Source organism: Lampris incognitus, chromosome 17 (assembly GCF_029633865.1).
Source record: "Lampris incognitus isolate fLamInc1 chromosome 17, fLamInc1.hap2, whole genome shotgun sequence".
Classification (NCBI taxonomy): Eukaryota; Metazoa; Chordata; class Actinopteri; order Lampriformes; family Lampridae; genus Lampris; species Lampris incognitus.
This window is the reverse complement of record NC_079227.1, coordinates 12,812,255-12,838,219: the sequence shown is the minus strand read 5'-3', so window position 1 is coordinate 12,838,219 and position 25,965 is coordinate 12,812,255. Positions and strand designations below refer to the sequence as shown.

The 25,965-nt window shown below is 42.7% G+C and overlaps 1 protein-coding gene across 3 annotated transcripts in view; it reads right to left on the bottom strand.

Annotated features, from left to right (window-relative positions):
* Positions 1-8,364: 8,364 nt before the first annotated feature.
* The window catches only part of LOC130127293 (transient receptor potential cation channel subfamily M member 4-like), a 51,053-nt gene continuing 33,452 nt past the window's right edge, over positions 8,365-25,965 (bottom strand). For all 3 annotated transcript variants that reach the window (XM_056296887.1, XM_056296888.1, XM_056296889.1), the window contains 14 exons: positions 25,451-25,596; positions 23,795-23,907; positions 23,521-23,634; positions 22,542-22,591; positions 22,135-22,373; positions 18,935-19,050; positions 17,936-18,068; positions 17,527-17,701; positions 16,808-16,973; positions 15,130-15,311; positions 14,260-14,392; positions 14,091-14,163; positions 13,630-13,723; positions 8,365-9,877 (listed from right to left, as the gene is read on the bottom strand). In XM_056296887.1, coding sequence (XP_056152862.1) covers positions 9,852-9,877; positions 13,630-13,723; positions 14,091-14,163; positions 14,260-14,392; positions 15,130-15,311; positions 16,808-16,973; positions 17,527-17,701; positions 17,936-18,068; positions 18,935-19,050; positions 22,135-22,373; positions 22,542-22,591; positions 23,521-23,634; positions 23,795-23,907; positions 25,451-25,596 — 1,760 coding nt within the window. In that variant the 3' untranslated portion in view covers positions 8,365-9,851. The remainder of the gene's footprint in view (positions 9,878-13,629; positions 13,724-14,090; positions 14,164-14,259; positions 14,393-15,129; positions 15,312-16,807; positions 16,974-17,526; positions 17,702-17,935; positions 18,069-18,934; positions 19,051-22,134; positions 22,374-22,541; positions 22,592-23,520; positions 23,635-23,794; positions 23,908-25,450; positions 25,597-25,965) is intronic.

Below are 25,965 nucleotides of genomic sequence, written 5' to 3'. Positions count from 1 at the left end.
CTTGGAAGATCCAAACTACGGCTGGACAAACCTCGCAAGCTACAAATCCGCACAAGGTAAAAGACTTCCCTACTCTTTTAACTCTTAGAGATAATAACAACAGAATAAGAGAAAATAAAAACTTCTTTTGGTGTGATAACCGCTTGAATTGTCTGAATCCTGGGAGAGGCCGATGTCTTGGCAGGAAACTGGAAGATTTAGGAAGATATGAAGATATGTTGAATTTCTGGCTTCAGGCCTCAGAGAGAGAAACAGGACTGGGTGCAGAAGTGACACAGTCTCCTGCTCACTAACAGAGGGCACAGTGGAAACGTGTGTGTGTGTGTGTGTGTGTGTGTGTGTGTGTGTGTGTGACTGACAGAGGCACATGTCTGGGTAAGAATGCTCCTGCTGCCTTTAACCCAGTGTATTAGAGAGTGGGCGGGGCCTGTCAGTGACAGAGACAGCAAGATAGAGAGAGAGGTCACAGCACCACATTGAAGTGTCTGATAAAAGCTAATGATTCTTTATATTTAATAATCCACCCTGTACTGGAGGGATGACGGATGAAAGACAGACTGGCAGAATAAATGAATGACTGAATGAGGGATTTTCTTTTGATTCGGTGTCCAGCTGATCATTTTGTCATTTTGGGACCTCTGTCAGGCAGGTTAACATGTCAGAATGATGTATGGGAAGACGGAAATAGACAGAAAAGATGAGAGGCCGACGGTATGGTACATGTCTGCCGGTCATGTATGTTGGCAGCTGACATTCCAGAGGAACACAGATCATCTGCAGGATTGGATTTAGTTTCCTGAAGACCAGAACCTGCAGACTCAGCTGGTTTGCTGCTTATTACTGGATGTTACTGAGGCTGTAGTGCTACGTGAGTGACATCTGGTTAATTTGTTTAACCCAAAAATCACAGTTACAGTCTCAGAGGGCCAGAGGGCTTTACATTCACACAGTAGGAACAGGTAGAGAGAGAGAGAGAGAGAGAGAGTGTGTGTGTGTGTGTGTGTGTGTGTGTGTGTGTGTGTGTGTGTGTGTTCATATATGTACAGGCAGAGAGGTGTGTATTCTGTTGCATGAAGCTGTCATGCTGCCCCCCCCTCCACCATAGAAGTCAGCGGTGTGATTGACAGGTGGGCTGGCCGACTATTAAAAGTCCTCCTCAGTAGTCCAGTCCCTCTGTGTGACCTTCGATAAAGCTTGGGTCTGTTTACATACACACTAATAATACCGTCACAAACTGATAAAGGCGCTACTCCCACTTTAGAAACAGTTACATAATGGCTTTGCATCATTATAGGTGTAAGATCATGTAGATTTTTTGATCAATCTTTGATTTATTGATTTTGGTGATTGCCTAAATTGTTTGTTTGTTTTTACTGCACGGGTCAAAGGTCACTGGAAAGGTAATCGGATACTATTTGTATTATACAAAAAGCTAGGACTGCAGAACGGTTATTAAAATAATCTATAACTGGTTATCAGAGAAATGGTGTTATTTGGAATCATTTAATCGCTTTAATCAAAATATTGTCTTAAACTCATTACTCTCAGGGATAATTTTTCATGTAACCAAAAAGAAGTCAGCACCACATTTTAATAATTTTATATTTCATTGGCTTTACCCAGACCCATTACCCCCCCCCCTTCATTCTCCTCTGGGTCTCTTTTCCTAAATGTCATGTCAGAACCTTCACATGCACCTGACTTAAGTTTCTTTGCTGATTTTGTTACCACAGTCCTCTTCAGACAAGTCTTTTGGCCCTATCTGTGAATTTCACATTTTGTGCCTGAAATGTAATTGGGTATTTATGAATGCTCTTTATAAATGCACTCTCTGCCTTTATCTAAAGGCTGTAATGAAATATGGACTGTTAAGTCGTAAGGTTTTTATGACTTAACTGTGGTTCTTAACTGTGCCCCCCCCCCTACACACACACACACACACACACACACACACACACACACACACACACACACACACACACACACACACACACAAAGTACTGCTGGTTTTCTAGAGTAGAGATGGGGCATGTGAGTATTGAATGTGCTCAGATTGTCGTTTAAAGATTATTATTATTATTGACTAACGCTTGGCTATTTTTTTGATGAAATGTGAAACCCTAACTCCTACAATTTTCCAAAGTATATCATAGTGTTTTAAATTATTTTTTAAACTCATTTTTCCTTCCTTCCCCCTTCCTCCCAGCCAGCCATTGGTTTGCATTCACTTCGCCTTTTTTTTTTTGTCTTAGCTTCCATTGTGCCACAATGTAATTGAAAGCCCCGGAAAAGATTATTAGATTAGATCAGATGAATCCCAGCTGTCAGCTGCATTATCCTGCAGTGATGACTGAAAATACGGCGACTACATGTTCACCTAGTATCTAAAGCAACTCTGCAAGTTGACTTTCACACCGCACTGAAATGAATGGGAACGAGAGGGCCTGGAGCACATGAAAAACAAACTAAAACTGTAGGGGGTGCTTTGGAAAATGGTAGGGGGGTAATTGACGTATGTATATGATTTGTAGTAAATAGACTAAAACATGAAAAACACCGGTATGGTCTTCCTCATGGGAGAGCCGTTTGGTTTGTGGACAGTAGGGGGCAGCACACAACGTGGTTTCTTTATAGGACTCCGGAACTTGCGCAGATGATAGACTTGACCCGGACACAAGAGAGAGACGCTTAACCTACGTGTCGCAGCGTGTGTCCTTGTTTACAGGTTTGTGTTTTGAACATTACACGAAACATGTCCACAGTAAGTTCCGAAACAATCGTTAACTCCTTATTGTGGTCCAAACGGACTGATCCTGCTTAACGGTGGTACTGAAAGTGTTGTACAGAGAGTGACACGACAGAGGAAAGGGCGGCTGTGTTTCATCGTCCTAGAAAGTATAACCGACCTCCGTTGCTCCTCGGCATATTTGTTTGGTTCGTCATATTTGTTTTGACGTAAACATTACTTACCAAGAGTGTTTACGGGTTATATGGCGTTGTTCCGCTACAACGCAGGTTTTACGGTGGAGTAGTTTCTTCATGTAACTGACGTCATGTTGCAGGTACGCTAAACTGCGACCGTCGAAAATGTTGCCCGTTAACGGGCAAGGCAGTATCAAAGTTGAGCTGCGGGTTATAAATGTGGTTGTAAAAAAGGCTGGGACATTTGTAGTGTTCTGCCCCTTTAAGACTCTGGCCAGCTTCTCCGGTTGTGAGTGACGCAGCCTTGGTTCCCTTTTAGTTTGAAGCTAGATGTGCCTTGCCTAGCACACGTGGAGACTGTTCGTGTTGTGAGTGCACGCTGCATGTAGTTTCCCCCTGCAGTACTCGTGTCTAGGTGTATAGTGACGTTATCCTCATTTGTCCTTTGCTGCGATCCAGTTTGTTCTTTGAGTCACTGGCGAAACGTGTTTCAGACTGACTTGCCTCGTTACGTTTAGCTCGTCTATGTAGTAGTAGCAGCTAGCTCACTGCGCACCCCGTAGGTTCTAAAATGTGAGAAGATCTATTCCATGTTGGACTGTCTGTCATAATTCCTTGATTTAAGTGCTAAATTAGCAAAGGTGATGCCTTATAAGCTGTTATAGGCTAACGTGCAGTTTATGTCGTCGTGTGTTAGTTTGGTCGTTTGTGTTGATCGTCCAACGTGGACTCGTTATTCTTCATCTTTCCAGCAGATGTCGCCATTGTGTCGTATATGATAGTAATAGGCCTACTCTAAATGAATGTAGCTTGAGGCCACCGTTTCTGATATTGTAAAGCTATTGTTATGTTGAATAACTCAGAACCACTGAATGTATGGACATACCTTTATTATGTTTATTGGTAGCCAAACTCATATCCTGTAATGTTGCAATGCTAGTGCCTAATGGCAATTCCCTTTTTGTTGTTGCAGAACTCGCTATAATTTATGCTGGATATCAATACAGTTCAGACAAACGAAGTTCACGTCTCCTCTCCATTCCTGTGTTCTGACCGACACACCATCCTGTTTACTCTCTGCCTAAGACAAACTAGCCCTTCCAAATTATCACACTAACAGTGGTTAAAGATGTACTAAACACTGAAACGTGTTTTTTTTAGCTGTTAACTGAATACGACTGTATGGTGATGAAACGCATCAATGCTTGTTAATCACAGCAAGTTGAATCAGTTCATCTGGACACAACGTTTATTGAGAGTGTTAATGTTGAAATTTCTTATCAAATTTATAGAAATCTATATTTCATGGGTTGAAAATGGCTCAACACGCCATCTACTGTTTGAAATCAGCCCTGAACCTTGCAAGACCAATGTTGACGTAGAGTCGACGGGTTGGGACTTATCAACGACGTAATGAAATTAAAAAGAAGAAGAAGAACGTTAACGACCTCTAAACACAGGTGGGTGAGCCACCTTCCCCAGCCCTGCCCTAGGCTGTCAGTACGTGAAACCGCGCTCATTTTCAAATATGTCTGATCGGGACTCATTATGTCATTACTGGCTAACCTTGCACCTTTATTACATTTTCTACCAAATGATGAGAGACCTCCCGGGGAAAACTGAGTTGCTGCCGGAAGTGGTGTTGGTGGGCCAGTAGGGGGCAGTCTTCCCTCTGGTCCTAATAAAAAAACAACAACAAATATCAAATCCAGCATCCCGCGACCCTAATTAGGAAGAAAAATTGCAGACAGATGAGAGGAGAGAGAGCTGTCATACAAATGTAAGCAATTTTCGGTTTAACTTTGTTAAATTTATTTAATTTATCAGATAGAGTCCAAAGACGTAAGTTAGGTGAATTGGCCATACAGAGTTGTCCCTAGCTATGAATGTGTTTGTGTGTGTGTGTGTGTGGGGGGGCGGGCTGTGATGGCCTGGCGGCCTGTCTAGGGTGTCTCCCCGCCTGCTGCACAATGACTGCTGGAATAGGCTCCAGCATCCCTGAGAGCAGGATAAGCGCCACAGATAATGGATGGATGGTTTGGATAATCCAATCCCGATGCACCAGTGTAGTGACGAGGACACTGCTTTAGGAGATGCCGTCCTTCGGATGAGACGTTAAAGCGAGGTCCTGACTCACTGTGGTCATTAAAGATCCCATGGCACTTAACACAAAGAGTAGGGGTTCCTCAGTGTGCTGGCAAATATCCAACCTGGCTCTCTCCATCTGGCCACTTGATCATCCCCCCATGTAACTGGCTCAGTGATTCCTCCCTCTCCACCTCAAGCTGATGTGTGGTGAGCGATCTGGTGCAAAATGGCTGCCGTGCATCACCCAGGTGGGTGCTACACTTTGGTGATGGTTGAAGTGAGTTACCCCCTTCAATGTGAAGCGCTTTGGGTGTCTAGAAAGCACTTTAAATGCAAAGATTATTATTATTAAATATGATCACATCCAATTTAAAAAAAAAAAAACAAGATGGCAACAGGAAAATGCCAAACTCGAGGCTTCAAAACAGTAGTCCACAAACCAGTGGGTGAAATCACAGTGTCTACGTCTATTATTTTCTACAGTCTATGGTTTAAGTATAATTTTGTGTGCAGGGAAACTGGTTGGTTGGTTGGTTGGTTGTCTCTTAGCAACGCCATTTAGTGATGACCATGGGGTGGCGCTGTGCACAAAGGACAACCATATGGTCACACTTTTCAAAGGTCACAAACTTTGGTGTAACATGTTCCCCTGTTTGAATGCTCCAACATTTCATAATGCGAATGCCAACTTTGGAGAGTAAATCCAATGGCAAAAAGCACATGGCTACCAAGGTCATATTAGCTATGATGTGCTTTAGCAATGTGACTGCATAGACATGGCTCTGAGCTAGAAAAGTGGCCCCATGGTTTTGTTTTTTTATTTACTCCTTGGTGCCTACTGAATCCTGCTGTTGTGTGGATGTGAAACATGTTGTACTGTGTTTTCAGATGGAGTATTGCTCCTATGCTCTCAGCTGGATCGTTGAGACGTTGGCCAAAAGCACCACAGGGAAAGCACCACCAGCCATCAGAGGTACCGCTAACACATTACCAGGACAGTAGTCCAGGAAAATAACGGATGTACCCTACAGTAAGATAAGTTTATTAAAAGGAAATATGATGTGTAATTCTGTCCACCCCCATTGCATAATTGCTTTCAGCAGGATTATTTTTACTGGTCAAATAAATTATGTAAGTTACCATACAAAGTATTTTAGTGTACTGAAATAATGGGCTTGGTTTGGTCATTTAAAATATAGCAACATTGTGTGATTTTTTTGTAGATAAATAACATGTTTTATTTTACATATTTACAATAAACTACTGTGAACAGAAGTTTGAGGAATTTGGGGGAAATGTCCTTCAGAAGACATAGACAATCGTGTGTCACGAAGTGCCAAAAGAATGTAGGTTTTTCTTGATGTCAATCCTTACACCAAGTAATTTCTCTTGATACATCGGTCTATGGTGGTTTAAGTTTTTCTTCTCAGTGTAATCACCTGCAGCCTGTTGCACCAGCTATGCACAAGTTTGAACATAACTTAGTTTGAATGTAAGGAGTAGATTTACACTAACTTTATTTAAACCGGTTGCACCATACAAGTTAGTTCTAACGTAGAGCTAAGATATTACTTAAAATTTTACATCTACACCCTACTAGGTGTGAAGTCATTCCTACATCAACTGTTAATACGGCAGAACTACAGAGACTAGAGAGACTATTATTTGATTATCCGGAGGAACAATTTCTCTCTAATTTACCCCGCCTGCGCATTCTCCTTTGATACATTGCATTCTTTTGAGATTACTTGGACATGTACTCTTGATTCCGCTTGTGTCGAGCAGAGATGCAGAAGATAATTGATTTACTGACCGTTGATTTACAACATGAAAGTGATAAGAACAGTGCTCTCAGTCCATTGCCTCAAGTTTGTGTTGCGCTGAGATACTTTGCCACAGCGGCATTGCAAAGTTTAGTGGGGGATTCAGTTCAAATCCACAGTTAGCAGGACCGTAAGATCAGTGGCTTTGGCATTGTGTCAGCGCCTGGAAGTTTGTGGAATTTCCTGTGCAGCTGGAACAACAAAATAAAGTGCAGCAGAAATTCTACCAAATAGCAGGGTTTATTATTACTATCATAATTTCTGCACACAATTACACAGGGTTGACTCTACTTTTTAAGCACCAAAGTCATTTGCAGTGATGCAACTTGCTCAGCAGAGATGGTCTACATATTCAGAATGTTGGATAATAACAAATAGAGCCACAGGCTTTGCAGCTGGGACACACTAATAATGAATTGAACAAATCCCATATGTTCTTTAGCTATCATTTACCACAAGTATGCGAACATTTTCCAGCTGGTAATATCCCTGTTGCTTAGGCCTATATTAACTCTGGTAAACTAAAAACGAATCCTTACAACGTTTATAAGGCTACATGTGCTCACCCCCTCGTTTGTGCCTTATAATGTACCTCTATGCTTGACGTTTACAATGTTAAAATGGTTTATAATGTCACGTAGTGTATTTTTGGAGCTACGCTAATATTATAGAAACCATTGATGTGGCTTTGCTGTGGCAGACGATGACATCACTGTCAGACAATGTTTTGGTTAGTGGCCCCTTCATGATCTACTAGTTAAGATGTAACACAAGTCTCCATGGTACGATGAAACACAGATACAGCTTTAGTGTCAAACTAATTAGTTTCAACAGAGCCATTAGTGTGGACTTTATTCCCAAATTTACAATAGAGGATACGTTCAGCTGGTGCAACGGGATACTGGTGTTGCGCTTGGTTGGAAGGAAAACTGCAACACTCTTTGGCACATGGTTTCCTATGTCCACATTAGTTTTCAAACTTAAAGCTGCATTAAGCAATATTTTCATTATTAACAGTGAATCAAATGACTCCCTGTAATATGAAAGGCTCACCGATGGTTTTGAGAATCAACACTGCAGAGTTGACAGGACAGTTTTCCTCAACTTTTATCTCATCATTTATGTTATTTGGCCTGAAGATGCCCACCACCCCCATTATAAAACTGGATAACTCAGAAATTGAGAACAGTCTAGGGTGAAGCTTGCAGAGGAGAGGAAGTGTTCTGAACTTGAGTTGCAACTTAATGCAGCTGTAAAGATAAGGTATTAATATAAAGCATATTTATAGAAATTCATAGACTCTTTTGCTATCTCGCTGGCCCTCCCCTCTGATTCCACTTCCTGGCTCCTCTTCCTACCAGTTGTGTTTCTGTTCTGGTTCTCTAATGTTGAGTTGATCTTTTCTCTTTGAAGCCGACTTGAATCCCAAGAGCAGGAGAAACCAACACAACTTCCTCGTGTACTTATCAAAACACTCAGAAGGGTTCTTACTCTGACATGCAGTGTATCCATTTAAAGTGAGTGTATGGGTCCATATTTAAAATGTATCAGATATCAGTACCATCTATGGTTCAGAAGTGAACATCATTGCTCACAAAAATTAGTGAATAAGGTTGTCAGTGTACCTACGTTACAAAAAGCAAACTGTGTTTTATTTACAGCATACAGAGGCTGTTTTGATGGTATGAATCCATCCAATTCCCATAGAGAAACATGGTCATTGTGTGTCTGAACAGAAACTTGCAATTTTTTTGTCAACTCGGTCAAAAGCTGACTGGCATTTAATGTAAATGAAAGAACATGTAGCTGAGATGTGCAGTACGAAGTGTAGCTTCCTAACTGCTTAAAGATACAACAAAGTGTGATAAACTGCCTTGGAAATGGTAGACAGTAGTAGGAAACATTGCAAATTTCTTAGGTTGTCAAAATTAAGCAATCAGGGATTTCAAACGAGGGCACTTAAGTGCTTTTCCTTTGAGAAATGTGAAAAATTCTAAACAACAGATTTCAAGTCTCCAGTCAGATTGCTGCCTCATTAGAAATGTCTCTCTTCCTTTAGACTCTTGAAGAAATCAGATTAAGTCCTGGGTCTTATCTTATAAGTATCTTCTCACTGTCTCCTGCATAGTTTCTGCTTTTGTAGATCTAACCAACTCATTCAGTAAATAATGTACTAACTTGAAGAAGTTCTCGCGTCTCAGTCCAATTAACATTTCTTGGTCTAGCTTCAATCAGGTGCAAAAAATCAGATTAGTGCTGCAAGTATGTGATAAGCTCTTTACAAAAGATGGAATATGACTTTATTATGTAAACCAAACCAGTATTAACAGTAACAGCTTGAAAATGGTACAAAATCTTCCTTTAAGTATCCATATAACAGTTTCAAAAGCAAATAACCACTAAAATACATTAAAACCCATTTTAAATACAGAGACACAGCATGTCAGAGTAACATAAGCCTCCGGATGATTTGATCAGCACATGAGGAAGTTGTGTTGGTTTATCTTGCGTCCATGTCTGCATTACAGGAAACACTTATCGCTAATCCTTCAAATCACAGGCCACTCATTACACAGAAACAACCAAGTGACGTATGACTAAAATAGGAGCTTTTCTAAATCTCTAGTTTGCTTCCTTTGTGTCACAGGAATAATAAACAAGTATTATCTCTTAAACTTGAATGTGGTGCTATCTTATGTTACTCAGCACCACATTCATTAATCACCTTATATTAAACAGATAATTACTACTTATCCATGTGACACAAAGGATTCAAAACATGTTTGGTACAACATGATTTGTGAATTTATATTTAACATCCCATTATAATGACGAAGCAAATTGGAGATATTTTACTCATATTCAGTTATTTCTGTGTAATGAACGGTCTGTGATTTAAAGCATCACCCACTAGAAATTCGATAAATCGAACGGAGACACAGCTGGTAGTAAGAGGCGGGAGTCACTCCTCATCACAGACCCTGAGTGGGATGGAAGGTCACATCAGCACGGTGCCGATCAGGAAGTTGAAGAAGGGAACGCCTCTGTGGGGAGAGAGAGAAAGGGGGGGGGGGAACTGGATGAATTTCTTAATGTTTCTAATCCATTCATAATCCTCTACTGATTATTCTTAAGACCTCCGTTGCACATTTTTTCTTTAAACTTGAGATAACACCTGATATTATGGAAGTTTATGATAAGACTATGCTTAAATGAAAACACAGTCCAGTTATTACTAGGGATGCACGATAACATTTCAGAGCTGACATTAGAATAAAAATTAAATGTTTTCATTAACTAAGTCATGTCCTGAACTAGGTTGACCTTATTTAAATGTTAATTTCAACTTTGGAAATTCGAATGTAATGACATAACTGCCATCTTTCCTCATTTAAAGTGAGTGTGACGGGTCTGGCTGCAGCGCCGACAATCAGATGTGAATTTTCTGTCTATGTGAAACTGGATTCAACTAACTCACTTTTGTAACGTTAAGAGCTTGTTTGCCATACAGTGCATCCGGAAAGTATTCACACCCCTTCACTTTCCCCACATTTTGTTATGACACTCAAAATTGAGCTCAGGTTCATCCTGTTTCCACATCTTGATTGGACATGATTTGGAAAGGCACACACCTGTCTATATAAGGCCCCACTGTTGACAGTGCATGTCAGAGCAGAAACCAAGCCATGAAGTCAAAGGAATTGTCTGTGGACCTCTGAGACAGGATTGTATCGAGGCACAAATCTGGGGAAGGGTACAAAAAATGTTCTACAGCTTTGAAGGTCTCGAAGAGCACAGTGGTCTCCATCATTCGTGAATGGAAGAAGTTTAGATCCACAAGGACTCTTCCTAGAGCTGGCCGCCCAGCCAAACTGAGCAATCGGGGGAGAAGGGCCTTGGTCAGGGAGGTGACGAAGAACCCGATGGTCACTCTAACAGAGCTCCAACGTTCCTCTGTGGAGATGGGAGAACCTTCCAGAAGGACAACCATCTCTGCAGCACTCCACCAATCAGGCCTTTATGGTAGAGTGGCCAGACGGAAACCTCTGCCCAGTAAAAGGCACATGACAGCCCGCTTGGAGTTTGCCAGAAAGCACCTAAAGGACTCTCAGACCATGAGAAACGATTCTCTGGTCTGACAGAACCAAGATTGAACTCTTTGGCCTGAATGCCAAACATCACGTCTGAAGGAAACCAGGCACCTCTCATCACCTTGCTAATACCATCCCTGCAGTGAAGCATGGTGGTGGCAGCATCATGCTGTGGGGATGTTTTTCAGCGGCAGGAACTGGGAGACTAGTCAGGATCGAGGGAAAGATGAATGGAGCAAAGTACAGAGAGATCCTTGATGAAAACCTGCTCAGGACCTCAGACTGGGGCGAAGGTTTACCTTTCAACACGACAACGACCCTAAGCACACAGCCAAGACAACGAAGGAGTGGCTTCGGGACAGGTCTGTGAATGTCCTTGAGTGGCCCAGCCAGAGTCCAGACTTGAACCCCATTGAACATCTCTGGAAAGACCTGAAAAATAGCTGTGCAGCGACGCTCCCCATCTAACCTTACAGAGCTCGAGAAGATCTGCAGAGAAGAATGGGAGAAATACCCCAAATATAGGTGTGCCAAGCTTGTAGCTTCATATCCAAGAAGACTTGAGGCTGTAATCGCTGCTAAGGGTGCGAATACTTATGTACATGCAATATTTCAGTTTTTTATTTTTAATGAATTTGCAAAAATTTCTACAAAACCTTTTTCACTTTTGTCATTATGGGGTATTGTGTGTAGATTGATGAGAAAAAAAAGGAATTTAATCCATTTTGGAATAAGGCTGTAACATAACAAAATGTGGGGAAAGTGAAGGGGTGTGAATACTTTCCAGATGCACTGTATACTAGTGTGTGACCCATTATTAAAAGCAATAGTAATCACAATTTTTAATACATTTGAATTGAACTGATCCATCTCTGAAAGCCCAACACTATGCAGAATTTGAAAAATGGTTGCTATCTTTTAATGCTGTAGACTAAGATAGTTCCTCAAGTAATTTTTCATATGAACTTTTCTTGAAAAGCCATATCAATTGACACTCTTGTGTCTTAATTTGATGGGCTAAAATAAAAATCTTCTCCATGGAGGTAAGGTCAAGGTCCCTGACAAAGAACAATCCAATCAAGACCTCAACGGTAGAACAGGTGGAGGATGATGGCTGACTTTTGGGAAATGGCTGGGAAGGCTGCAGCAGAAATGGGCCCCCAGTCGTCTTGGACTCAATGCCACTGGATCCTGACCCAGATCTGTCAAAGACCTGTCTGTGCACCAGTCTCCCCACATTTAACAAAGTCAGACATCCTCTATAAAGGGAATCCACCCTAACATCCTGGATTAAGTCCTGTGGCGACGGGGGCAGGATTGTGAGATCTGGAAGCTGCTAGTCATGAGGCGGCACATCAGGCAGTGGGTGCTAGATTCAGTCGCTGGGCTCTTGGAACGAGGTAGAAAGAGCCCTTCGGTAGCTGCATCCACGACTGAACCTCTTTAAGATCCACTGTGCCCTAAAAATAGCCTGCCTCAAACCTCCTGAACATTAACTTTGGAGCCTGAAATGTGCAACCAGTGACAGACTGATCGCTTCCCCTACCTTGGCAGCCTTCGCCCCTCAAAAGCTGACATCGACTCTGAGGTCAACCAATGGCACTTATGCCAGACTCAGGAAAAGAGTCTTTGAAGACCGAGACCTAAAGGCCCACACAAAACTCCAGGTCTACAGAGCTGCTGTTCTCCCCACCCTGCTGTATGGGGCAGAGTCATGGTCCACCTACAGCAGGCACCTTAGAGCACGTACTCCCAGGTGAAGGAAGGTCAGCAAGCTCCCGGTAGGCAAAAGAAACGTTTCAAGACCAATCTGAAGAAATTCAACGTCACATCAAGCAACTGGGAACATATTGCACTGAATAGGCGCTCCTGGAAGAAATCCATGCGGGGAGGTGCTTTGAGTCCCCACCAATGATTTATGCTTAATCTACTACTTTTGGCTGCTCCCATTAGGGTCGCCAAAGCACATCATACGTTTCCATCTCTTCCTGTCACGCCAGCTCCATGTTCAGCATCCTTCTACCAATATACCCAGCATCTTTCCTCCACACATGTCCAAAACCATCTGAGCATCTTCAGCCCCGCCTCCTGTCTTTTCATCAGTGCCACTGTCTCCAAACCATACAATATACTCTTGGCTACAGATCGCAATGTCATCTGTGAACATCACAGTCCACCACCATTGCAAAGACACAATATAACTCCTTCTCTATCAACACTCTCAAAGCAAACATTGCACCTGTAGTGCTGTTTCGTGGTATGAAACTATACTGCTGCTTGCTAATCGTTGCTTCTTCTCCACTGCCATCTCTCCCAAACACCTCCACGGGTATATCATCACTTATGCTTAATCCCTGATGTAAATGATAAAGTCCTCTGGGCATGAAAATGCAGTTGCAAAGAGCATGACTATGTCACACTTTCCAAATTGAATTACCTTTGAATTTTGTCAACCACAAATAAAGAGGACTGGTGTGAATTAACTTTTCAATAATTTGTCTTATTGTTGAAAATAATTCTCATGTTTTAAGTAATCTATGAGAACAGACAAATAATAACTGCATAATTTGTATAAATGGCCAATAAGTGATTCTTGGACTTAGGAGGAACTAAATGTTACATGTCTTTTTAATTAAGTTATTCTACTTTGGGGTGCATCCGTCTTTTCTTTCCCTGGACTGTTTGCAGGTTGTGCGTTAAAGTACCTCTGATGACTGGTGGCGGGCGGAGAGGTTTCACTGTGCTGCTTTGGGCCAATGTCTCCACGATCCAGCTGAGAGCATTGGAACAATACTCCATCTGAAAGCACATTTTAAGCCTTGTTTTTACACAAACCACAGCCTTTAGGCTGCCTCTTTTTCCTAAGTAATAAAAATGTAACTTATACCACTTATGCCTTAGAGAATGTCATGAGTAAAACAAGTGTCAAATGTGCACCAACAATAGAAAATAGATGGGAGAGAAAAAGATCTCTAAAGGATCTTTGTTTTACTTTGTGTGAAGGACTAAGCAGACACCCACAGTGTTGTCAATCTTTGTACCAGGTCTAAAAACACCTTAATGGGATGTCTGGAATACCTGATGCAACAGCTGAATATAATGAAACACCAGCAGTACCTGAGGACCGGATTGAGAACTGCTTTTAACGGAAGGATTCTGGTTTTACCTCGGCCTCCAGAGATCGCAGCCTGTGGTCATAGTCTCTGCTCTCAGTCAGCTGTTTCAGCACACTGTCCACCCTGCCAAGAAAAACACAATAACATAATGCCGTCACTGACATTGTTATGATGTTAGATGGAGAATAGATGCTCGTTGAAATGGAGTCGCATGCTCACTTGACGGACAGACGTTTGAGCCTCTCGGAGTCGCTGCCTCTCTGGATCTTCCCCTGGGCAGTCAGGAAGTTCTCTTTCTGAATTGTCTCCCATGTCATCAACCTGTTTGCCCCTTTACCCTTCAGCTCCAACACTAGCCAGTGGACAATGAGACCGTTTTATTAGCATACACAGCTAATTAATACAGAAACGCAAATGTCCGAGGCTTGGTCTCGGCTATTTCTGTGAAATTATAACATACCTCTGTATTTACCTGACTTTAATGTAACTAGGATCACACTGGCAGCGAATTAAGGTGCACTAAGGTCTAAGTATTTATAACTGCTTATCAAAACTATATTTACCCATTAATCATAGATCTTAATTATCTGTTGCTCTCCCGTTTTCTTTAGGGAGTTGTTCCTTATCCGATGAGAGGGTGTAAGGACAGGATGTTGTGTTGCTGTTAAGCCCACTGAGGCAAATTTGTCTATTTTCCCTTTCTTGGAAAACTACTGCTAGATCTACTTCACATATCCGACATTTGTTTTTCATTAAAGCGGTTATGTTTGTTTTAGACTTGGCCTTTCAGTTAAACTAAACACTTGTAAGCAATCAAACAAATAAATATAAGTTAGTAATTTACTTAATTATTTAAGACGTTACATTGTATTTAAAATAGAAGATACATTAAAAATGTATCTTCAACCACTGTGTGGGTTTCTACTTTGTGTCTTGCTGGGGGATCTCATTGTCAAATAACATTAACACACTATCATATGGAAAAAACAGCCTGTTAAGTCTGAAAAAGAAAAGTTGTCCAGCAGACATTCAAATCAAACCCAGAGAGATAGATGAAAGACAAACATTCATCCCCATCCAAATACTGACCGAAGTGGTGGATCTTGACGGAGGGGACCTTGCGGATGTACCTCTTGATGAAGAGGTGGAGATGGGAGAGGATGATGAAGGGCGGTGCCAGCGAAGGGCGGGAGTGGTACTCCACCACCAGGTGATACCTCTGAAACTTCCAGTAGACGTCGCTGTTCTCCTGGACCTTGGAGAAGGTGTAGCTGGATGGAGGGAGGAGAGACACGGACATTTTGCTATGAAACTGGTGGCTGAGGACTCCACCAGGGGTCCGTCAGCTCTGTCTCCATTTCAGATGCCGACCCACCCATTCATATTCACCCGTTTGGACATTTCGTTCTGTGAAAGAATCTTCAAAAACAAAACTCTGCTTTTTTCAGGTTTGAAAGCATAATGAATTAATCTTATTTGCTTTTAAATAAAAATGGAGGCAGCATCATTTAGATAAATGCTTTTAATTAACCGTTTTATTTTTCAGCTTGCTTGTATATCGCATGTTTGTGATAATGGTTTTTAATTGTACTTGTAACTAAATGTGTTTTAGTTGTCTGGCTGCCGGGACTCCCTCGAAAAAGAGGTTTTTAATCTCAGTGGGAAATAAATATTGGTATCAATTGGCAGTTTCTATACCTACAAAAATGCTTCAAAGTTTATAAACAGAATATTTAATTTGATTTCACAGAAGAAAATGTCCAGACCTTAACTGAGGAGTTCAACAGAAAAAGAGCCGAGGGAACCCACGACTCATAATATCAACTTCCTACTGGGTCTTACTGGTAAATAACAGAGATTTTCAACCTTCTTAAATGTGGCTTTTATTTCCGGTCTCTGATAAATGTCTGAGATTAAAACTTAAAATAAGAAAAGCAAGGGGCGGTCTATTCCGCTGCCTACCAACACGGGGATCGCTGGATCGAATCCCTGTGTTACCTCCGGCTTGGTCGGGTGTCCCTACAGACACAGTTGGCCATGTCTGCGGGTGGGAAGCCGGATGTGTCCTGGTCACTGCACTAGCACCTCCTCTGGCCGAGGGGGGGGGGGGGGTAGCGTGATTCTCCCACGCGCTATGCCTCGCTGTCAGGTGAACAGAAGCGGCTGGCGACTCCTCATGTATCAGAGAAGGCTTGTGGTAGTCTGCAGCCCTCCCAGGATTGGCAGAGGGGGTGGAGCAGCGACCGGGGCGGCTCAGAATAGTAGGGTAATTAGCCAGACACAAGTGGGGAGAAAAAATCCCCCCCCTCCCCAAAAAAAGAAAGAAAATCAAACAGGTGTGTTTGTTTTTCTATTTCTGTCCAAACAACATGAAAATGAAGCAGGTGAAAAGAGGCAGATGACCAAGATGAGTGATGGATAAACAGGTGAAAGTGATGACTAGACAGCACAAGATGAGGAAGGACAGCAGAGATGTCCGATGGACTGCCGTTAAGAGCCATGATGTTTTCACTCCGACCAAATGTCACATACACCTCGACCTCCAGTGAAAAAGTGGAGGATCTACTCTTTCAGGGTTTGCTAAACAGATGGTGGAATAACTAGATGGGGTGAGAAGCTGCTGTTATATGACTCTGTGGTACTTAAGGTCACAAGAGAGGAAGAACCAGGGGAGAGAGCGCAAGAGAGCAGAAATTAATACAGACAGAGAAAAACACCAAGAGGCTGAGAGAAGGTCAGAGAGCGCGAGCGAGTCCTGGTTTTGTACCTGAACATGGCAATCAGCAGGTTGATGAGCAGGATGTTGGTGACCAGCAGATAGATGACCAGCAGAATCACCACCAGCCAGTTCCCGTACTGACTCCTGCATGGCTCCTCGCCGTCCTCTATCAGCGTGCGGTTGTTGGTGCAGGTCATGTCCCACGTTTTACCCACTGATGGACACAGAGACACCAGAGGTCACATTCCCTGTCATACGCTCCTGTTGACCCAAACTATTCTGGGCTGGACCAGGCCACCATAACACTTATCAAGTCTCCAAGAATGACTGCAATACTGATCTGTGGCGTTGTCCAGTTAACATGAATCTCCTATTACTGACGTCACAACTGAAAAGTCTACCGGTTGCAGTGTTAAACAGCATTCAGAGCACATCTTTATTCCATTATTTGATGTATTTCCAAAGTAAAATAGGATATAAAGGTGAGAAAAATGAAAGTGTTTTATCCTTCAGGATTTGATTGGATTGGTGCAAAATATTTTGATATTATTCGACTGAGTGTCGTTCGCCTTCCCGCTGAGACTAGGTGAACCAATCAAAACTTTGGCTGTGCTGGTGGAAGTTAATGTGATTAGATTTTGGTGCAAAATGAGTAAAAACCTGGTTTTATTTTATTTTTTGCATATGTTGTTGAATATGTTAATGACTTGGGAGTGACCTAACTGCATGTCAACCTACCCTACACACACACACACATACGTTCTTACCGTCTATCTCCTCTACTGGGATCTGTCCAAAGATGTGCAGGTACGGTCTGTAGAACACACGGCGGAAAATGCGATCAGGGCGGGGATCGTAGGAGTAGAGCAGCGCCTGATTGGCTACGCCGTATGCCATAAGCCATACCCCCAGGAAGAAGAGGAAAAAGAAGATATCTTTCATCTGAGGATGAAGAAATTATTGTTTAAAGTCAAAATACTTCCATTATTTGCCAAAGTTGTTATATTATCATCACTGTCATTACTGTTATGATGTAATAGTAATTTAACAATTAACAGCAGCATTCATAGTATTATTTAACTTAACTTTTGGCCATCTTGTGATCATTCGTATGTGTATTAGTAGTGTTAGTAGTACTAAGCGTCATAGTGTGTGACTGTTGTGTGATATCTTCACCATTTTCCCAACGATGATGATTTTTGGCCCCAGTTGCTTATGGACAGCGAAGATGTGAATGAGACGCAGGGTGAAGACCATGTAGTCCACACACAGCATCGCCCGGCCAAAATCATAGGACCACTCAAACATCCTGACGCACACACACACACACAAAATTAAGTGCACTCTACCACCATCTAGTGGTCAACTTCTAAATGAAAACAACGAGTTTGTGTCCTGACCTCCCGTTATAGAACCTGAAGTTTATTTTACTCACATTGATAAGGTTCACATTTTGCTTTGAAAAAAAGAAAAGAAAACACAACATCAAATTGATAAGCACAAGATGTTAGCTTGTTAAGACGGGAAACATACCGAGCTCCAGCTCAGCAAGAATTCAGTGAATAAATTACATATTTTATATGTACAGCTCCTTCAAAGAGCGCGAGGGCTTTTACAGAGTAAAACATCAGAGTAGATACCAGAGAAGACAGCATTGATAAATGATTTTAAAAAAATCCATTTACAACAACTTAGTAAATGGATGCAGATTTTTGTGAGTTTTGAGTGGGTTTAAAAACAGGCTGTTTATTCATTTAATCTGTTTCTATGTTTCGGGGCAGTAAGGCAGAAAGCCCTGCCAGCAAAACAGTCATACTAATCTACCATTAGACTCTTATGTTAGGAAGTCAAATTCAGGTCAGCACAGACGTCTACGCTGAGGATGTAATCTTGATTCAGTAGAAACAGCCGGTCTGTGTGTGTGTGCATGTGTGTGTGTATTTCTATCTCTGTAAGGACACATTTGAATCAGAGTGAGGACATTTTTGCAAAGTGAGGATGTTTCGGGCCAGTCCTCACTTAAGGGTCTTTATTTTAGGGTCAGGGCTCGGGTTTAGGTTAAAGTTAGGGTTAAGGGCTAGAGTATGAATATATAGTCCATGAGAGGTCCTCACAAAGATAGAAGTGTGTGTGTGTGTGTGTGTGTGTGTGTGTGTGTGTGTGTGTGCCGTTAACCTGCATGTGAGTCCTATGATGAAGAGGCTGATGGCCGTGAGGTCACATTTATTCCACACATCCTGGATGTAGACCCGCATCCTTTGGCGAAGCGTCAGGCTGCCCACGAAGAAGGTCTTGTTGGAGACAGGACACATCGTAAGGCAACACAGCTGATTAGTTGAAAACGTGTCGGTTACTCGGTCGACTTGCCGAATCAGTATCGTGAATACAGTATTTTATTTCATTATCATTTATTCCACTCATGGTAATGCACAGCTCCAGACAGAAACAAGCAATTCATAATCAAACACATTAATTTACACATCCCATGATTGAAAAGGAGCAGAGAGAAGAAAAACCTTATTTTACCTGCTCCTTACTCAAACCTAAACAACAGAATAGATGGTCTGTCAGTCAGGTACTCAACACCAATACGTACAGCAACATGGGAAATGAAAAAATCATAAAGCCATACTCAATAATTCATCATCAACTGCAAACCCATTACCTGATGACTCCATATTGTCTAATTATTCTTTCCTTATACATTTTCTTGAACTGAAAAATATTTATACAACCCTTTAGATCATTCTCTAGAGAATTCCACAGATTGATGCCACATACTGAAAGTAGTACGTGCATACTGATGTTTAAAATTAAATTTCCTTCTATGGTCCTCGTCCTCTGAGCTAAAAACAAATAATTTTTGCAAATCTTCTGGTAATATTCTGCTTTTTGCACTGTACATAACTAACAATGTCTGTAACTCCACTAAATCTTTAAGTTTCATTAATCCTGACTTAATAAACAGTCCGTTGGTGTGTTCTCTGGATCCACTTTATGAACAATTCATACTGCTCTTTTCTGTAATATAAACAATGGCTTTATTTTGTTCATGTACGTGTTGCCCCACACTTCCACACAGTAACTGAAATATGGCAAAATAAGTGAATGGTACAGAATTTGCATTACCTTGTAATTTAACATGTACTTTGCTTTGTTCAAAACAGAAATATTCTTAGACGCCTTTGTTTTTACATATGCTATATGAGATTTCCATGTCAGCTTGTCATCCATTATTACACCCAAAAATCTAAACTCAGATACTCTTTCAATATCAACTCCATCTATAGACAGTAAAACATTTTCATCCTTTTTCTGTTTAGCAAAAACCATAAACTTAGTTTTGTTCAAATTTAATGACAACTTATTTTCATCAAACCGTCTTTTCAGTTTGACCATTTCATTTACAATGCTTTCTGCTAAACTTTTTAAGTCATCTCCTGAACTAAAAAAAATAGTGTCATCTGCAAACAAAACTAACTGCAGTATCTTTGACACTTCACATATATCATGGATATATAAAATTAAAAGTTACGGCCCCAACACCGAGCCTTGTGGGACTCCAAATTCAATCTTCATGCACTCAGATGTATTGCCAGCAAACTGTACAAATTGTTTTCTGTTATCTAAATAACTGCTTAACCAATTTAGCACTACTCCTCTCACACCATATGTATGTAATTTAGCAATTAATATGTTATGATCTATTGTGTTGAATGCTTTTTTTAAACCAATAAATACACCTATTGTGTATTTCTTACATTCTATTGCTGTTGTAATCTCTTCCATTATTTTTCATTAATGCTAAAGATGTTGATCGATTTGTCCGAAAGCCATACTGATTCTCACTCAGCATGATAGTATCGTCTACGGCACACAGCTATTCTAAAAACAAAAAACAGATTAGTTTGAATTAAACGAACGATACCTGGTTATAAATGCCGTGAGTCACTTTCAAAGTTTCGCTAACGAAACTTGCGAACCGAGATTCTTTTGTGGGTTTTGTTTGTTTCAAGAAAACACATTCTTACAAAATGTGTGTATTTTGTTTTGCAATGACCTGGGTTTCTGTGCATGTGAGACATGACACGGGCCGTCTCTGACGTACAGATGTCCAACATGACTTAGATAATGCGGCTGATGACGTTTCACTGTTGTTGTCCAGCTTGCACCCAGTCATCTTCCTTTTTTCAATAACTCAGCTTCTATTTCACTTTAATATCACCCCAATACTACAAAATACTAGATAATACTAGACAATACTGAGTAATACTAGATAAGATGCAAAACTGTGTGTATACGACAGGTGATGTGAAAGCCATTTTAACTACCCCGTCTTCACGTGCTACAGTTTTTGTCAACACGATAGTTTGGCTCCTCCAGATCCTGGTCAAATATGTTTTAAAACTTAAACCGCTCAGAGTAACCAGTGACTGTCTGATTCTTGGCTTAAACGTTAAGTGTAAAGTGAGAAAGACTCATCTCTCTCTCTTCCTCCTAACCCCTGGATATCTCTCTCTCTTCCTCCTAACCCCTGGATATCTCTCTCTCTTCCTCTTAACCCCTGGATATCTCTCTCTCTTCCTCTTAACCCCTGGATATCTCTCCCTGACCCCTGGATATCCCTCTCTGACAGCTTTTTTGCAGTTTTATAATTCTGTTTAAACAGTTGTGATTGTTTTAAATGAGTAGATAAGGCTTCTAGATGATCGCTCCACCCCATGAGGCCAACTCTAGTTTGTGAAATCTAAATATGAAAAATACTTTGCACTTGCAGCTGTTTCATTACTAAATGAAAGAAATGGCATTCAAGTACTTTCCATGTTTCTCACACAAAACTTTTTACTCATTTGAAGCGGTAAGAATCTTTATACTGATCTGTACTGGGTACTGTCATTTCTATCTGCAAGCTTCTTTTTTTTGGACCCCCCCACCCCCCAGCCCCTTTTTCTCCCCAATTGTACTTGGCCAATTACCCCACTCTTCCAAGCCGTCCCAGTCGTTGCTCCACCCTCTCTTCCGATCCGGGGAGGGCTGCAGACTGCCTCTTTCCACCTGACAGTGGGGAGTTTCACCAGGGGGACGTAGCGCATGGGAGGATCATGCTATTCCCCCCCGAACAGGCACCCCAACTGACCAGAGGAGGCGCTACTGCAGCGACCAGGACACATACCCACATCTGACTTCCCACCCAGACAGCCAATTGTGTCTGTAGGGACACCGGACCAAGCCGGAGGTAACATGGGGATTCGAACCAGCGATCCCTGTTTTGGTAGACAACAGAATAAACCACCACGCCACCCGGACGCCCCCAAACCTTTTTTTTTTTTTTATCTCCATGTACAATGAGATTTACCTCGACCTTGACCACCCACCTGCCGGATCTCCTCACACACGATGGTGAAGACCCAGAAGTACAGGACGTACTCAGCGATGGCAGGGCCGTCGGGGGGCGGGGGCTTGAAATCCACCAGTAGCACATAGGCGAAAAGGAGGAGGAAGAGGAAGTACATCACCACGTTCCCCAGGAAGGAGGTGACGGGTGCAAACCAGAACTGACGCCATCTCGACACCATGAAGGGCCACTGGGGTGGGGGCGGCGAGCGGGGTACGCCTGCAGAGGGAGCAAGCGGGACATCCTGGGTTGGTCAACAGGACGTGATGAGAGCTGGTAAACTAGCTGACTAACAGGCCTTTCAATAGGTAACCATGTCCTGTTAATTGAACTACACAGCAGAAGTAAAACAAAAGGCAGGAGTTTGGGAGGGTGAACTGGTCTCACCTTTGATAGTGGCTGATCTGGGGCTGATGGCTCCTTGTGTGTCTGCCTCACTGAGATAAGATATTTTTGGTGTATCAGCTTACAAATACCAACCGAGTGATAAAAGACATACACCTGTTAGTCTCTCATTACACTTTCTCAAAGAGAATCTGACAAAGCTTTATAAAACAATCAAAACACTGCTTTTTTTGGAGGGGGGGGGGGGTTCCCCGCTTTTCTCCCCAGTTGTATCCGGCCAATTACCCCACTCTTCCGAGCCGTCCCGGACGCTGCTCCACCCCTCTGCCGACCCGGGGAGGGCAGCAGACTACCACATGCCTCCTCCGATACATGTGGAGTCACCAGCCACTTCTTTTCACCTGACAGTGAGGGGTTTCGCCAGGGGGACGTAGCGCATGGGAGGATCACGCTATTCCCCCCAGTTCCCCCTCCCCTACGAACTGGCACCCCGGCTGACCAGAGGAGGCACTAGTGCAGTGACCAGGACACATACTCACAATCCGGCTCCCCACCTGCAGACACGGCTAATGGTGTCTGTAGGGACGCCCGACCAAGCCAGAGGTAACACGGGGACTCACACCGCCGATCCCCACGTTTGTAGGCAACAGACTAGACTGCTACGCTAACTGGACGCTCAGTGAAAACACTGCTCGTCTTGGAAATGGTTTTACCTGCTGTAAAGTAATAAAGGTAATAACCGCTGTGCTAATGCTAACAGAAATGCGGGGTGGGTTCCAGTGTAACTAGAAACCTGACTGGTTGTAAGAGGGAAGGCAGTGGGGTGAGACCGGATATGTCATGTAGGTTACGAAGAGGCGATTTGTCAAATTAAGCCAATGGCAGCTCTACAAAAGGTCAATAGGAGATGGTGGTGTTCCATAACAACTAAAACACACACACACACACACACACATATGAACACTACACAATTAAAACTGTTCACAGGACTGCAGCTAAGGATTGGTCTCAGCAGTATTACATGTGTTTGATGTCAGAGAAGGAGAAGATGGTGGTGCCATAGAGACTGTCACTGTCACGGCCCGGTCCATCCTCATTAGAAATCCCTGCATCCTCCTGCTGCTCCTCCTGCTTCCTGTAAGATGAAATTACAAAGCGTGATGTCAGTGATGCCCGCCTCTGCTGAACACACAGACAGTTAAACTAACAGGAAGGCCTTTTGTTAGCATGCAAATCTTCAGGAGTGTAGCTTTAAGAGCCAGCAGGGGAGAGGCAGAGAAGGTCTTGGCATGGACCTGAAGGAGATGAGGTTGGTGTAACAGACAACTGGGCAGAGGAAGGTGAGGAGCAGCTTCCAAACCTCTGTGCTCCTCTTCATGTCGCCCCACCAGATCTGAGACAGCAGGGACTGAAAGAGAGAGCAAGGAGACACGTGGTTTTAAACAGGAGACATGGGAAATACGACAGGACAAGGAACAGAAAGCTGTGCTGGGAGAGACTCAACTACTCTGTGTCTGGACATAGAAGTCATTTTTAATTTGTGTCTTCATGAAACAGGAGGAACAAAACATGAGAAATAGAAGACAAGGAGAACCTCAGTAAGCACAAAATGCAGTTTTTAAATGAGCATTTTGTTTATTGAAAGAAAAAAGTTGTCCAATAGCCACATCACCCATATGAAAAAGTAACTGCCCCCCCCCTCCCCTGAACTTAGTACCTGGTTGTGCCACCTTTAGCAGTAACAACTGCAACCAAACACTTCCTACTTGGAGATCAGTCTTTCACATCACTGTGGAAATGTTGGCTCACTCTGCAGAATTGCTGTAATTCAGCGATAATTGAGGGTTTGAGCATGAACTGCTTGTCTAAGGTCCCGCCACAGCATCTCAGTGGGGTTCTAGTAAGGACTCCAAAACCTTAATTTTGTTTCTTTTGAGTCATTCTGAGGTAGACTTACCCTTGTGTTTTGGATGACTGTCCTGCTGCATAACCCAATAATGCATCAGCTTCAGATCACAGACTGATGACATCCTCCTTCAGAATGTTATGGTTCATGGTTCATTCAGTGATGGCGGCGCAAACTTACGTTTGCGGCAGCCTCACCCAGTGCTATCCATGCAGTGTCTTTGCCCACGTCCAAGTTTGTGTCTTCGTTTGATGGCTGGGAGAGATGGCGCTTGGTCTGCTGCATCCTGTGGGCCCAGGGACCATGGCCCTGCCTGGAGCTGCGCCCAAAGAGGAAATACCGAGGGTGGTCTGACAGGACGCGGAAGCGGGGCAGGCCAAGCTACTGCTAGCCCATGAAGACCGGCAGTTCTGAAAGTCATCCTGGCTGGCATTCGTTCTCCTGGACAGTGTTTTTTTTGTACTTTGGATATATGTGTTCTTGTAGTTTTTGGATACGTGTTTTTGTCCACATCCATAGACCTTCTCTTTGGCCTTCCTCTTTTCCTTTTCCTTGGCAGCTCCATATTCAGCATATTCGTTCCTAATCCTGTCCTTCTTCGTTACTCCCAGTGAAAATCTTAGCATCTTCAACTCTGCCACCTCCAGCTCCACCTCCTGTCTTTTCGTCAGTGCCACTGTCTCCAAACCATACAACATGGCTGGTCTCACAACCATCTTGTAAACCTTCCCTTTAACTCTTGGTGGTACCCTTCTGTCACAAATCACTCCTGACACTCTTCTCCACCCACTCCACCCTGCCTGCACTCTCTTCTTCACCTCTCTTCTGCACTCCCCGTTATTTTGGACAGATGAACCCAAGTATTTAAACTCCTACGCCTTCGTCACCTCTTCTCCTTGCATCCTCACCATCCCACTGTCCTCCCTCTCATTCATGCATATGTATTCCATAACCTGATATAAGCAAATGTATTATAAACAGAAAATGGATAGTCCTGGAACAATTAGCTCATTAATCAATCAGTCAACAAAGCATGTGATCCAACCTGCACGCCATCGTGGCTGAAGAAGAGGCGGGCGTCGGCGGCCATGCCCATTCGGAGGCAGGTGGTGCCTCCCCACACCGGAGACCTCCGAATCAGCAGCGTGAAGGAGCGACTCTCACTACTCTGGTAGCAGGAGCTGAAGACATCTGAGGAGAGACGAGGTTTACCAAAACACCTTTTTAAAAAGAGATTACACTTGGGGAAACACTTTCAAAAGTATGCATCAAATAGGACGCAAAAAAATACCCAGATGTCATGCCAGAGAATTATGGTAATATGCAAATACTGTGGATATGCTGGCATGGGTATTCCACAATGCATTGCAATACCCCGCAACAACGAGCAACAATGGCAGAGGGCGATAGAAAGCCCTACCAGTGGAACAGTGCTGCCGCATTGTGCGTTAAATCCTTTAAACGCACATCTTGGAGTGGATTATCCCACCAATACCATTGGTCACTTACCAAAGATTAAAACAAAGCATTCACCTATTTTTTTGATGAGCGTTTTGGACT